This window comes from Triturus cristatus, chromosome 7, assembly GCF_964204655.1.
Source record: "Triturus cristatus chromosome 7, aTriCri1.1, whole genome shotgun sequence".
NCBI lineage: Eukaryota > Metazoa > Chordata > Amphibia > Caudata > Salamandridae > Triturus > Triturus cristatus.
In genome coordinates, this window is record NC_140590.1 from 92255062 (window position 1) to 92268697 (window position 13636).

The 13636-nt window shown below is 43.1% G+C and overlaps 1 protein-coding gene across 1 annotated transcript in view; it reads left to right on the top strand.

Moving 5' to 3' along the window:
* Positions 1-13172, top strand: part of LOC146808900 (uncharacterized) — a 193807-nt gene extending 180635 nt beyond the window's left edge. Inside the window, exon 5 of the mRNA XM_085615711.1 lies at positions 8713-13172. Coding sequence (XP_085471837.1) covers positions 8713-8846 — 134 coding nt within the window. The 3' untranslated portion in view covers positions 8847-13172. The remainder of the gene's footprint in view (positions 1-8712) is intronic.
* The last annotated feature ends 464 nt before the right edge of the window (positions 13173-13636 follow it).

The window sequence follows — 13636 nt, forward strand, 5'->3', positions numbered from 1 at the left end:
AGCTTTTGCTGTGGTCTGGGCGCTGAAGAAGCTGAGGCCCTACTTGTTTGGGACTCACTTCCGGGTTCAGACGGACCACAGGCCCCTCAGATGGTTGATGCAGATGAGGGGTGAGAATCCTAAGCTGTTGAGGTGGTCCATTTCCCTACAGGGGATGGACTTTACGGTGGAACACCGCCCCAGTACAGAACACGCCAACGCTGATGGTCTGTCCAGGTTTTTCCGCCTTAGCGATGAGAACTCCCAAGAGGGTGGGTAGTTCTCCCCACTTTCAGCTGGAGGGGACACGTGTTAGACCTGGCATCTTTGGCGTGGTTACCCCTGACTTTTTGCCTCTACCTCCTGTATTTTTGATGCTATGCTGGATTTCGTTTTTGCTGGTTTAGATGCTTTGGGCACTTTGCCACTGCTGATCAGTGTCAAAGTGCAAGTGCTCCCTTGGTAAATTGTTGTATTGATTGGTTATCCATGATTGGGATATTTGTTTCACCTGTTAGCCCCTAGTAAAGTGCACTGCGTGTGCCAGGGCTGGTGATTCAAATGCTACTAGTGGGCTGCAGCACTGATTGTGCCACCCACAGGAGTAGCGCTAAAAGGATGTCTTAGGCCTGCTTGCAGTGCCTATGTGCAGTCCAGGACTGCCATGTCGACCTGGCCAGTGCACCCACTGACCAGGCCTTATCCTTCCCTTTCTGTACATGTCAGGCATCCCTATGGTGGCCCTAGGTACCCCCCTGGGCTGGGTGCAGTGTATCTGAAAGGTAGGGCATGTACTGAGGTGTGTAACATGCCCTGGTAGTGAATTACAGCCATTTTCGTTTTTCACTGCTGAGAGGCTATCTTGCCCATAGGATAGAATGGGGAAGGCTGTTTACATGCCTATCTTCCCATAGGGGCAAGATAGAAAATCCAAGTTTGGTATCTCTGTGTTCAGAATTTAATCATCCATCTTTTTAGCAAGATGGTTTTTAAATTCACTGTGTGAGAATAGCACTTTTTAGAAAGTAGCTATTCTCCTGTTTAACCTTCCTGTGTGCCTGTGTGCTGGTTGGCTGACTGGTGTCAGGTGATGTGCTAGGTGGCTCCAGGAGCCTGGATGAGTCAGCAGCAGGGTGAATAGGGAGATCTGCTTTAGATGGGTGGGAGGAGTAGTCCCTGGGTCTGAATAGGGCTGCCCCTGACAAACACAAAGCTGGCTCCACCCCCTGCTGGCCAGGCTGAGGACTCTGCCTCTGCTGGCACAAAGAAGGCTCCACCTCCTGCTGAGCGTCTAACGACCCTGCCCCTCACTCTGAAAGGAACCAGGTGCTCCAGAGCAGAGCACACCCAGGAACCGGTTTGAGCAGGGGAATCCCCCCACTGAAACACAAGAGACAAAGACTTGGAGGGGTATAAGAAGAGGACCCCAGACACCTAAAACTTTAGATCACTTTGGAACTAAGAAGAAACCTCTGCCAAGGAGAAAGCTGAAAAGAACTGAAGAGGAGAAGACTGCCTGCTTGCTGTTTTGCTTTGCTGCCAAGGAGAGGGGAAGGACTTTGCTGTGTCCCCTTCTTTTGATTCTGATCTCCAAGGGCCTGAGAAGAGCTGGCTCCCTGTTAAGAAGTCCCAGGAACAAAAGGACTTCACCACCAGCTCCCCTGGAACTCTGCTGAAGGAGTTCTGACCTGCCTTGGAGTGCTTGCCCAGTCTTGGGGCCTCAGGAGGTCGTTTTGCTGTGTTTGGGAGCTGGGAAGCAGAAGCGTGAACAAGAGTGACTGGTACCCAACGCATCATCCGATTGCGTGTCGCAAGACGAGAGTGCGTGGAAAATTTCATCGCGGCACCATCGCAACACGCAGGGTCTCCGCATCGCCGAGTGCGTCGAGCATCGTCCCGAAGCGTGAAGCTTCCTGCCATTGCGAGGGTTGTCGCAGAACCAGTTTGCGGGCCGCACCACTGCCGGTGCGTGAAAAGTCTCCTATCGCTGCGTGCGTCGACGCAGAGTCCCGTTCCGTGGCGCATCGAGAGTTGCGGCGCCGGAAGTCAACGCTGCGCCACGCATCGCACCACATCGAAGAGTGTCGCATCGAACCTGTGCGTGAAGCTTCCCCCTAAGAAACCTACGCAACGAAAGCCAAAGGTATCGCATCCTCCCCCTACAGATCGGAGCCGGCGCATCCACCTCTGCTGCGTGAAGCAGGGCTGCTGCAAAGCCTCCCCAGGATCTCAGGAGCATCGCATCGCCTTTGCCATCTTCCTTGTTATAGCTTTTGGGAACCTTATCGCAACTACAGGTACTGTTGGGCACGAGAGTGTCGCATTTTGTGCATTGAGAGTCGCACTGTGCAGGACACTGATTTTGACATCCTGGAGTACTTTCTGCAAACCCTTGAACTATCTTTAAAGTAACCTTTTGAAGTATATGTTGGTTTGTCTGTAATATTTGGTCTTGTGAAGTTTTTAGTAAAGATACCTTATTTTTCTAAAACTGGTGTGGAGTAAATCTGTGGTGTTTTCACTGTGTTACTGTGAGTGTTGGTACAAATACTTTACACATTGCCTTTGATAGCCTAGACTGCTCAGGCCAAGCTACCTAGAGGGTGAGCAGGGGTTATCTTAACAGTGTATCCCCCTTTCCCTGACTAGAAGCAAGGGTCCCTACTTGGACAGTGGTACCTACCCTGCCAACTAGAGACCCCCAGATCTAACACTATCACTATACTGAATGCTGTACATATCTCTAAATGTTTCTATTACCTGGAAAAAAACTTCTACAGACAAGCATGTTGCTAGCGATATATATACGAAGAGTTAAGGAAAAATAACAACAGAATAAATAATAATTACTGTCATAAAATAAGTGAAATCTTATTGGGCTACATGTACAACCATCAGATTTGGTGACTCACAGTTTGCAATTTTTTGAAACTCGCAAATTATGAGTCAGTTAATGGTTGCAATTAACTATTGCAGTCACAATTGGGGACCACAAGTTCCAATATTGCCTTTTCGCCTCCTGAAACAAATACAGGAAGTGGTGGCCCTAGTGAAGCCTACACAGCAGCCAGAGTTATGTTATGTTAAAAAATGTATAGAGCTCAGAGTATACCCAAGAGTGTGTTGGCGCTAGCATAGTGGAGAGCGTATATGAGTAAAGGCAGAGATTAATGGCTGAAAAGCCAGGTTTTAAGGAGCTTTCTAAAAATTTGAAGAGAGGAAGCCGATCTGATATGTATAGTCAAGAGATTCCACTTTTTGGTTGCTTTGGCAAAGAAGCTGCTTCCACCCCATTTGGGTTTCTTGTATATGAAGGTTTTATCTTTGTAGGCTCTCCGTGAGCTGAGATTTGTATTGGGGACATACAAAGAAATGGCTTGACTCAGAAATGCTTGTCCCGAACAGGGCCTTCAATGTAAGGCAAAGTACTTTACATTTGATCTGATCCCTAACAGTCAACTAGTGAAAATCTTTGATGGCTTGGGAGACTGAATGATGTTTGGGGAGGCCAAGAAGTAGCCTAGCGGCAGAGTTTTGCAGTACCTGTTGTTTCTTAAGATATTGTGCCTAAAGACTGATATATAAGCCATTACAGTAATCCAATTTGGAGAGAATTATCGTGGGTATGACTGTCTTCCTAGAGTTAATGGGGAGAATGTTTAGAATTTTCTTTAGGATTCCGAGAGTATTATAAGAGGATGATAACATTGCATGTATTTGCTTGCTAAGATTCAGATTGTCATCTAGAATCATCCCAAGACTCTTGGTTTAGGAGTAGGCGAGGGAAGCATGCCCATTTCTGATGGCCAGTTGGCAGTGGACCAGAAATTGGGATTATTTCCCAGGAGGATCACCTCTGTTTTTTCAGAGTTCAATTTGAGACAGTGTTTGTTCCTCCATGTACTAATTTCTTTCATACAGTTGTAAATTTGGAGGCTGGTATAATTAGTATCATTTGTGGCTGATAAAAAAATTGTGTATCATCTGCATATGACGTAAGGGAAATACCAAAGGACTGAATCAGAGGGGCGAGTTCTGTTACATATAAATTGAAAAGAGTTGGGCTGAGTGAAGATCCCTATGACACTCCACAAGGCAAGGAGAAGGTGTTAGAACTAAAAGTATCCAATTTGACCGTGTTGTCCCTGTTATTTAGGAAGAGTTTGAGTAACTCCAAGGCCATATTTTTTATGCCTATGGCTTCCAGGCGAAAACAAAGAGTTGGGTAGTCCACAGTGTCGATAGCTGCCGTCAGATCCAACAGGATCAGAGCAGCCATTCCTCCATCGTCTAAAATGATCTTGAGTTCATCGGTGACCTTAATTAGAGTCATCTCTGTACTATGTTTGGATCTGAACCCAAATTGCATTGGATCCAAGAGATTATTTTCTTTGATAAATTGATGTGGAGTGAAATGGATAGTCCTGCATCACATACCTACAGTGCATCCAGCCTCCAAACAAACCTCTGCAATGGTCAGCCAAAAGAGTGCGTAAGAATCAGGGAAGGGATGACAGAAACCAAAGTTCTTGGAAGGGGAACTTGAAATCATCACAGAGGAATACTACAATCACCACATGCAGCTATTTGGTTATGCTTCCCTGACTGTCCCTAAATCATAGAAAAACAAATATGGAGGGAAATGCAACAAAATAAAAAAGCGCTAGCATGACCAGCACTCTCAGACCAAGGAGAGGGTGGCACCACACCTCCCAGGAAACTGGAGGTGGTCCATCAAATGTACCCCACCCTCAACTGCGGAGACAATGGTCAAAATAACAGTTGAGGCAGAGGTATTTGTGTCCCTCAACATGTCTGCCCCTCCACCAACACCAGGTAAGTGCAAGACTACTACTATGCCAACATTCATACCAAACACCTGCTGTCTACATGCATGCAACACACTCCTACCCAGATATCCAGGGATGGTCCTTCTAGATGAACAAGAAGACACACCTGGTACATTACTGGAAAAAAATAGTCATGTGCATAAATAGTGTTACTGTCAGACATAAGCTGATTAACATAGTACAAACAATGAGATAGTGTTTCACATGCTCATTTTATTAATCCTCCTAATTTGCCACATAGCTACATCTGTGGAAGTACAGGAAAGGGCTGATGATAAAGGAGAAGAACAGGACCAGGCAAAGGTCTAAGAGGAAGAGTAGGCTGCGGTGCCTGTGAATCTGAGGAGTACTTCACATGGCCAGGCCAGTGCTGCATTCCACTCCCCACAGCCAGCTGCAATTGAGGTCCCGAAATTACAACAGCCAGCCATTCCCCGCTTCATTCCTGTCACCAGGGTCTGGCAGCTGAGCCGAAATCAACAATCAATCAATCAATCAATCAAGCATTTGTAAAGCCCGCTACTCACCTGTGCTACGACCTACGAAGACGCGGGAGCATTGAATAGTAGATAATATGTGTGATATAAGAGTGCCAGTGGAAGGGTCAGATATGAATTAGTGAAGTAAGTGGAATAAATAAAAAATACTTGGCTATGTGGAAAGTAAATTGTAATGTTCCTGCTAGCTGGTATCATTAAAAAGTGGGAATAAAGCCGACAACTATGCTACTATGGGCGGCACTTCCTTAGGCAACATGTTTCAAAGCCTTCCCCTGGCTTCTCATCAGGACCTTTGCAGATCCCTTCAACACTCTTAACACTCCTAATGTTAGTGATCAATAATTAAAATCTAACAGAAAAATTATTTAGTACGCATATCGTATTCAACATGCACTTGTTACTGCACCCTAGGCATCAAGGGTTAAGTGCATCACTCGTGATACATCGTATGTTATCTGGCATGTTTGTACGTACATCTTTTGTACCCATCTAGTGCCCCATGAGCCTGTTCATGGGAGGGTAGGAGCACCTGTAGTCAAACACTGTTGAGGAAGAGTTATAATATGGGGTTAATCTTGTATCCGATTACATAATGTACTCCAGGAGTAATTGTTTGTTGCCTAGAGGACGTGCAGCTATGCCGTACTACTCACATCATCAAGGTCACTCTCTCACCTGGATACTACCTCACTGCGGCTCCGTGGAACAAGGAGACAGCGAGAGGAGATTCTTTTATAAACCCTAGTCAAAGTCGCGTTTGTGCGGGACACTGGCTAACTGACAAAAAAGACTAGCGTGTTGAAAAACAAAATGGCTCCCGCTAGTGGGACCGTTATGAGTGAAAGTTTTACCAACTTCCTGTATTTTGTATACCCAGTCATTGTTGCGTTTGCACGGGACACCAGCTGATTGATGAAAAAGGCTAGAGCATTAAAAAACAAAATGGCCACCGCTAGTGGGACCGTTATGAGTGAAAGTTAAAACAACTTCCTGTATTACGCATTGCAAAAACGTTTTACCCCTTTGAATTTTGTCAGGGTAATGGAATATGTAGGGGAGAAAATAAAGGACAGAATGGCAAATGTGACTCGTTTCCTAACATACGATGTATCACGAGTGATGCACTTAACCCTAGATGCCTTTTTTCTGATTTACAGAAACCTCTGTTCCTAGACATAAAGTGTGTGATATATGTTATTTGTTGTGACGTTATGTACTGTTCACATATGTAGTACAGCACTGTACGTTGTACCACACATAAAGTTACCTAGAGAAATATATCACCCATTCTAAAAAGATATCACTCTTTTTTACAGAAAGCCACCACAGGCTGTATAGGGTAACTGCTTCTGGTTTTTAATACCTAATGTTGTTTTTGTTCTTCCAGACCTAAAACGAGAGTCATATCTAATAGGGTACAGTATCAAGTGCCTGTTGAATACGATATGCATACTAAATAATTTTTCTGTTAGATTTTAACATTGAGAGTGTTTAAGGGATCTGCATAGGTCCTTATGAGAAGCCAGGTCAAGGCGAAACATGTCGACTAACGAAGCACCGCCCATAGTAGCATAGTACCTCCGCTTTATCCCCACTTTTTAATGATACCAGCTAGAAGGAACATTACATTTTACTTTTCCACATAGCCAGGTATTTTTTATTTATTCCACTTATTTCACTAATTCACATCTGACCCTTTCTCTCGCACTCCTATAACACACATAGTATCTGCTATTCAGTGCTTCCGTGTCTTCGTAGGATGTATCACGCCCGTCCATGCAGCAGGGTGGGAAGAACCCGATGATGAAGCATGCCACCAAGGGTCCTTTTGGCGGGTGAGGGTTATTTTAACAATGCAGTGTGCTCCCCCAGAGATTAGGAGTGACACAAATTCTGGAAGGAAACTTTTTCTTATTTCCTTGCTCTTGATCAGGGTGAATCCTTGTGTTTATTTCATGTTTATTGGAGGAGGACGTATCCACCACCTATGTTTATTTTGTTCTACCTCTTCACTCCCCTTTTTTGTTTTTGTAGACTCCCCAAGATGCTCAGAAAAGCAAGCAAATCTGAAACATATGCAATTCTATTGCACCATTGTTGGAAATTTTTGATCTGAAATTGAATGGGTATTTTGGGATATCTTTAATTTAAATATTGCACTAAATCCATGTAACAGTGAATTTGGCCCCTGGCGTATGACCCCTGCCATTAAGCCTATGGAGAACAACTTTATCACAGTGATCTACCTCTAATAGTTGTCAAAAAGACAATCTTATGTATTGTGATTTATGAATATTTCATTTGTTTTTAAAGAAATATAACACAGTATATAAAACAGTGTACATTCTCATCATACATGCAATAAAGATATCATGCCAAGTAAAAGAGGGTGTAAGTATCATTCTAAACCTTTTCAAAAATAGCAGTGTTTTTTTATCTTAGAATTGTGACAAAAATTAGTTGATGTAACATGTACATTCACGGATCCATAATGGATCTCTATAAGAATAAATGAAATAAAAGGAAAGGTCAATGAAGTAAGAGCAGTAGAGACAAGAGAATAAAGAGAAAGGAAAAGGGCCCATTACACAGAAGAGGAAAGGATGGAGTTGGGAATTTAGCGAATCTATTTTTGAAGTTGTTATTAGATAGAATATTAAATGAGCCTCTGGATTTATTTTCAAAAATGTTAGTTCTTGTAGATCTTTATGGTAAATGCCATGACATTTTATTTTATAATGGTTCTAAGATGTTTTACAATAATTTAACTGACCACAGTCCAAATAAACAGATTTTTTTGACTGACTGACTACTGTGTATGCAAAGTGGTGTTCTTTAAAGAGGGGTGTCTTTAGCTCTTTCCTAAACTGAAGAAGAGTTAAGTTACTCTTGCTCGATACAAGGGATGACGTTCCTGATTCTGAGTGCATAGATCAAAAAAGCCTATTTCCTACATTTTCCCCCTGAGTTGAATAAAGAAGTATGCTAATTTGTGCTTGTCATCCTTTCCTACAACTTTTACCACTAACTCTCCCACCAGTCACTCTGGCACTGGCAGCCATTCAAACTGGATGTGTGGTAAATAATCCTCAATCAGCATGGTGTATGAATGTGTGTGAGGCCACTGGAGTCTGTATTTCTTCTTTCCAAGCTCTAAATCAGGCCCATATTTTGTCATCTGAATATTTGCTTGTTTCGATACCAGCTGTCGAGATTTGCCTGTTTTAACCCCAATGTTGATGCTGCAGTTCTAATGAAATGAGACATTCCAGAGTTTAAGGAACTGTAGGTTACCCTGTAGGTTGCACAGTGAATGAAGTGATAGCAGTGTACATTGTTTTACACTCAGGTGTGAGTAAGTGTCTTTCTGTTCTTTTTTGCAGGATTGGAAATGGCAGCCTATGCTGCTAAAGGATGTTCCACACCCCATTTTTGTTCTCTCTTGCATCTCCTTCCTGGAACACATATAGACTGGTCTTCATCTCAGTATAATTGCACATCAGCCTCTTATGCGTAATGTGCAAACCCACCCCGGTGCTGAGAAGATGATTAGCCAGCCACCTGCATGAGTGCTTTCGATATTAGGAAACAAGAAAGTTGAACCTGCATCTTCGATTGTTATAATTGGGTTTAATGGAATGGACTAGAGGTTACATAACTCTTACTTGGGAGGTCTACACAGCTTCCAATCTGCTTCATCCCGCAAAGCAAGTTACAGAACTGGTACAGCTCTATTATGTCTCTATCTACACCAAGTGGCAGGCACGGTCCCGCTTTATGCATGGAGGCCCCATCTACAAATTGGGTGGAATTTTCCTTTGCTCATCATAGGTGCACTGATGTCCCACAACTGCGCCGGATTTTACCAGGCAGTAAATACAGCAGTAACATCAGATTTGGAGAGGGTTGCTGTGCAGCCAGGCCTGGGTCCTTGGCTCCTACACCCTGTTTACAATGGCAGGAGACAAACAAGTAATGCTCACCCGCATGCACAATTCTCCTTTTACATCTTCTGCACTGTTCCCCTCACTCTCAATTAGTACCTGCTCAGAACAGGGGCTACATCACAAGAAATTGTGCAGAATTCCACTTGGTAAATTTGTATTTGCTCCATTACTCACTGTTCTGTGGGAATTAATTCATAATAGGTCAATATATGTGTTGATTTTTCATTTAGAAACTGAAATTCCAGCTACCTGGACTCTGCTCATGTATATTAACCTGACTTGTAAGCAGGTGGCAAGTAGTTTTCAAAATCATGCATAAAGTGAGACCTCAATAAACCTTTTGCTGCCTATAGGCTTCATTTATCCACCCTTGAGGTAGTAGCTTAAAGATGTTCAGAGTACACATTGACTATATGCCTCACAGAGAGTGGGCGTATTATTACAGCTTTGGCTCCCCCTGCAGTGTCATGGCTCATTCGCCCAGTTTCATCGTATAGCATATCAAACAGGCTCTATAAACTCTGGAGGCCATCCCATCCCCAGCAGCAAAGGTTTTGCCCTTGTCTTATAATCAACGTCTTTTGAGCTGGGTACTCAAGGGAAGCATGACTCAAAGACATGAGTCATTACCATACCATGCAGACAGATAGTTAGTGGGTCCCACATCTGCAAATTGAGCAAAATCAATTATATACCAGGTATAAGGAGCATACAGTCTTTAAGCAATATTATCTCTCTTATTTTCAAAGCCAATCAACCTGAATACATGGTGGGCAGCTATTGCTCTGTCAGCATTTCATGCACTCTTTTAATGGTATGGTCGAGGCATCTACTGATGCAAAGACCTAAAACACTAGAGCCACTGACATTTCAGGTGGTTCGATTTCATCACAAAGCCATCTGACATCTCACATTGCACATACGAAAACCTAACAGGACCATCAAGAATTACTAGTGGATGATCACACATGTTCCATGGACCATGTATCATCTCCAGTGGGCCATCTGATATCTTCGGTAAGTCTGGCTATCTCATCTTAGCAGTCTGGTCAGCAGCTGATGTAGCCAACTTGTTATATAGATATCAGGCATCTCCAGCAAGGCATCTAACATATTCAGTAAACCACCTGATATCTCTGGTGTGCCATCTGACAGCTCCTGTAGGTTAGGGTTAAAACAATTGTTCCTACAGATTTATTTGGTATTACATATGTAAACTTATAAAGTGTTGGTACATTCCCTATAGGTGATTAGATACCCGTTATTTATGTATTTATTTATTTAAACGGTTTTATATAACGCTGGCTAGACCCAAGGGTATGAGAGCACTTTACAGGGGATGGAAGTGGAAACACTATGCAGAATTACATTTGTACAAAAAGGAAAAGCAAAATATATGAGCAAAATGTAAAGAACAATAAATACATAGACAAGGAAATAAGAAGTAACATTTAGTCCATAACCAGGCATTGGATATCTGTGTAAGCGTGGTTGGCCAGGGGAAGTGGGGAGGAGGTATGGGGGAAGGGTGGAGCCAGGGAGGTAGAAGGGGGAGGAGATGGCATGAAGGAGTATGCAGTAAATATAAGAGAGCTGGTAGAAGGAGGATGGAGGTATATGCGAAGAAGAGAGGAGGGGGTAGAAGTTCAGGCATAATGCGGTGAGAAACATGACACCATAATGGTCAGGATGTGAGACAACTGTAAGGTGACAACATTAAGGACCCCAGTATTTGAGGAGAAGGTGTCGCTTGAGATCACTTTTGAAGCTGAAGTATGAAGGGTTGTAACCTAGATATTTGGATAGAGAGTTCCAGATTGTAGGCGCATTACAGGAGAAAGAGCGTGATTGGGTTGATTTCTTATTAACCAAGGGAGGAACCAGTATAAGAGAATTGGTGCTCCTCATTTCTCTAGAGCAGCCCGCCCTGTGAAGACTTTGTGAGAGATATAATGGGGTTTGAAGATGTAAGGCTTTATGTGTAATGCACGCGGTCTTGTAGATGGATCTGCCTTTGATAGGAAGCCATTGGAGATCTTTGAGGATGTGGGAGATGTGATCGGACCTCTTGCAATCAGAAATAAGCCTGGACAGACTTGATAGGGGCTAGGTGAACTTTAGGTGTTCCGAAGAGCAAGGCGTTACCATAGTCTAATCTGGAGAGAACTAATGATTGGACAACAGATTTAAAGTCATCAACAGGAATGAAGGGTTTGATTTTCTTGAGGTGATGTAGGGAAAAGAGGGTGCCTTTGTCTGTGTTTTTTATGTGTGGAGAAAGGCTGATGTTTTGGTCAATGCTTATTCCGAGAGATTTGACTGAGCTCGAGGTGGCCAAGGAGCAGTTGAGAGCTTGGAGGTCAGAGAGCCAGTGTTGAATGGGGAGCAGGTTGTTTTTAGGGGTGAAGAGAATGACTTCAGTTTTTTAGAGTTCAGTTTTAGGTGATTGTTATGGAACCATTGTTGAATCTTAGTCAGGGTATCATTTAGGTGCAGAATGTAAGCATGGGATTTGATTTTATAGTAATGTTGGGTATCGTCCGCATGGAGGTGGTAGTTGATACTTGCTTTCTTTATAATGAGGGTTAGGGGCTCCATAAAGAGGTTAAATAGAGCAGGGGAGAGTATAGACCCCTGGGGAACACCCAGGGAGGCAGGCATAGGTTTAGAGAGGCAATTGCTGATTTTAATTTGCTGGGTACTGTGCTGAAAGAAGGAGGTGAACCATTCGAGAACAGGACCATTGAAGCCAAATCTATCTTTGAGGGTGTTGAGTAAGGCAGAGTGGCTGACAGTATCAAAAGCAGCAGAGAGGTCGAGAACGATGAGAAGGGAAGCCTCCCCCTTGTCGAGGGAATGACGGATATCATCAACAATGCTGAGCATCGCAGTTTACATCCCTTATAGGTCATAAGATACCCATTAAAGCCCGTCTGAAATTTCAGTGAGCCATCTAACAATATCAATATGTCAAGCGACAATTCAGTGTGCTGTATGGCATCATTGCTGGGCCATTTGAAATCACCATCATGCCATCTTACATTTGCTGTCCAACTGCTATCACCCACTGGATATATCGAAGTATGCAAGAATTAAGGTTTGGTGTACTTTAATGTTGATTCATATACCTAACTGTTAGAAAAATTTTACATTGGTGTCTTTTAGACACAGATGAATGCTGATTCGATACAGTAGTTTGAAAGAAGATGTTGCAATGTTCAACATTATGGTCTCGCAAGAAGGAATTTGTTGAGTCAGCAATATACACTTCTTGGGTGGTGTTGGGTAGGGAGAGATGTTTATGTTTGAGACAGACAGCTCTTTTTATAACTTGTGTCTGCATCCTTCGAAACACTGTCTTGGTGACTGAAGAGTAAAGGAAGTATATATGGATTGTGCCTTCACCTCCTATCACAGACTCATTGCCTCCAGTCTACCCACCTTGAATAAGTCTGCACCTCATGGGATCAATGGCTCTATTACAACTTGGTTCCTCTAAATATATGTCAGGACTGGGACTCAGTTAGTGTCACTTCACACAAGCATTGGCATAAAGTTGTAAAATGTCACCTAATTCACGAGGGCAATGGAAATCATTCAGGTGTTTCTATAAAGGAACACCATGAAACTACTTTGTGACTTAAATGTTCTTTTCTCTTCTTCCACATCATTCAGAACTCTATCTGCCATGCGTAACCCATGACCCACAGTCTTTCATGCTCCCATTTTTATGTTGAATTACTTAGGCATGTTGACTACAACATTTAATCATAACCATTATGTGTCCCAAACCCTATAAATCATGCTCAAGAGCTTTGCTTTGTAGATCATTTAAAGCCTTATTGCATTGCCCGAGCTGGAGCTGTGTAGATGAATAAAGCTTGTTGTATAATGAAGGTATCTGAGTCTGTGTCTCTTATGTGGGATAATGGGTATGGCAAGCAAATGCTGATGTAACTCTTGGCTCTATACTGACTGTACAGACAATACCACTACCAAAGGTCTGAGTGAGTGAGGTATGAGCACTTTACATCATGACAAATTCAGTCCCCTACACACAGCATTTCAAACCATTACAAGTGACTCATGTATTGATGACTAAAGTCTTTATTATGGCTGGGTATTCTTTTAAAAAATGTGTTTAGCATAATCAATAATATATCCGGTTTATTTGTCCACCCCCCTTTTAGCCCAAGGCCAATGACATCATAAGAAATGGGAGACTCGGGGGCCACTCATCCCAATCCTCAAGGGGACCTCATTTGTTTTCATTACTCCATTGATTCTGGGTTGTGGGAACTTTTGCCCCATTTTTGTATGCTTTGTATTTGCTCTGAGCTCGTCTCTCAAGCTCATCCAG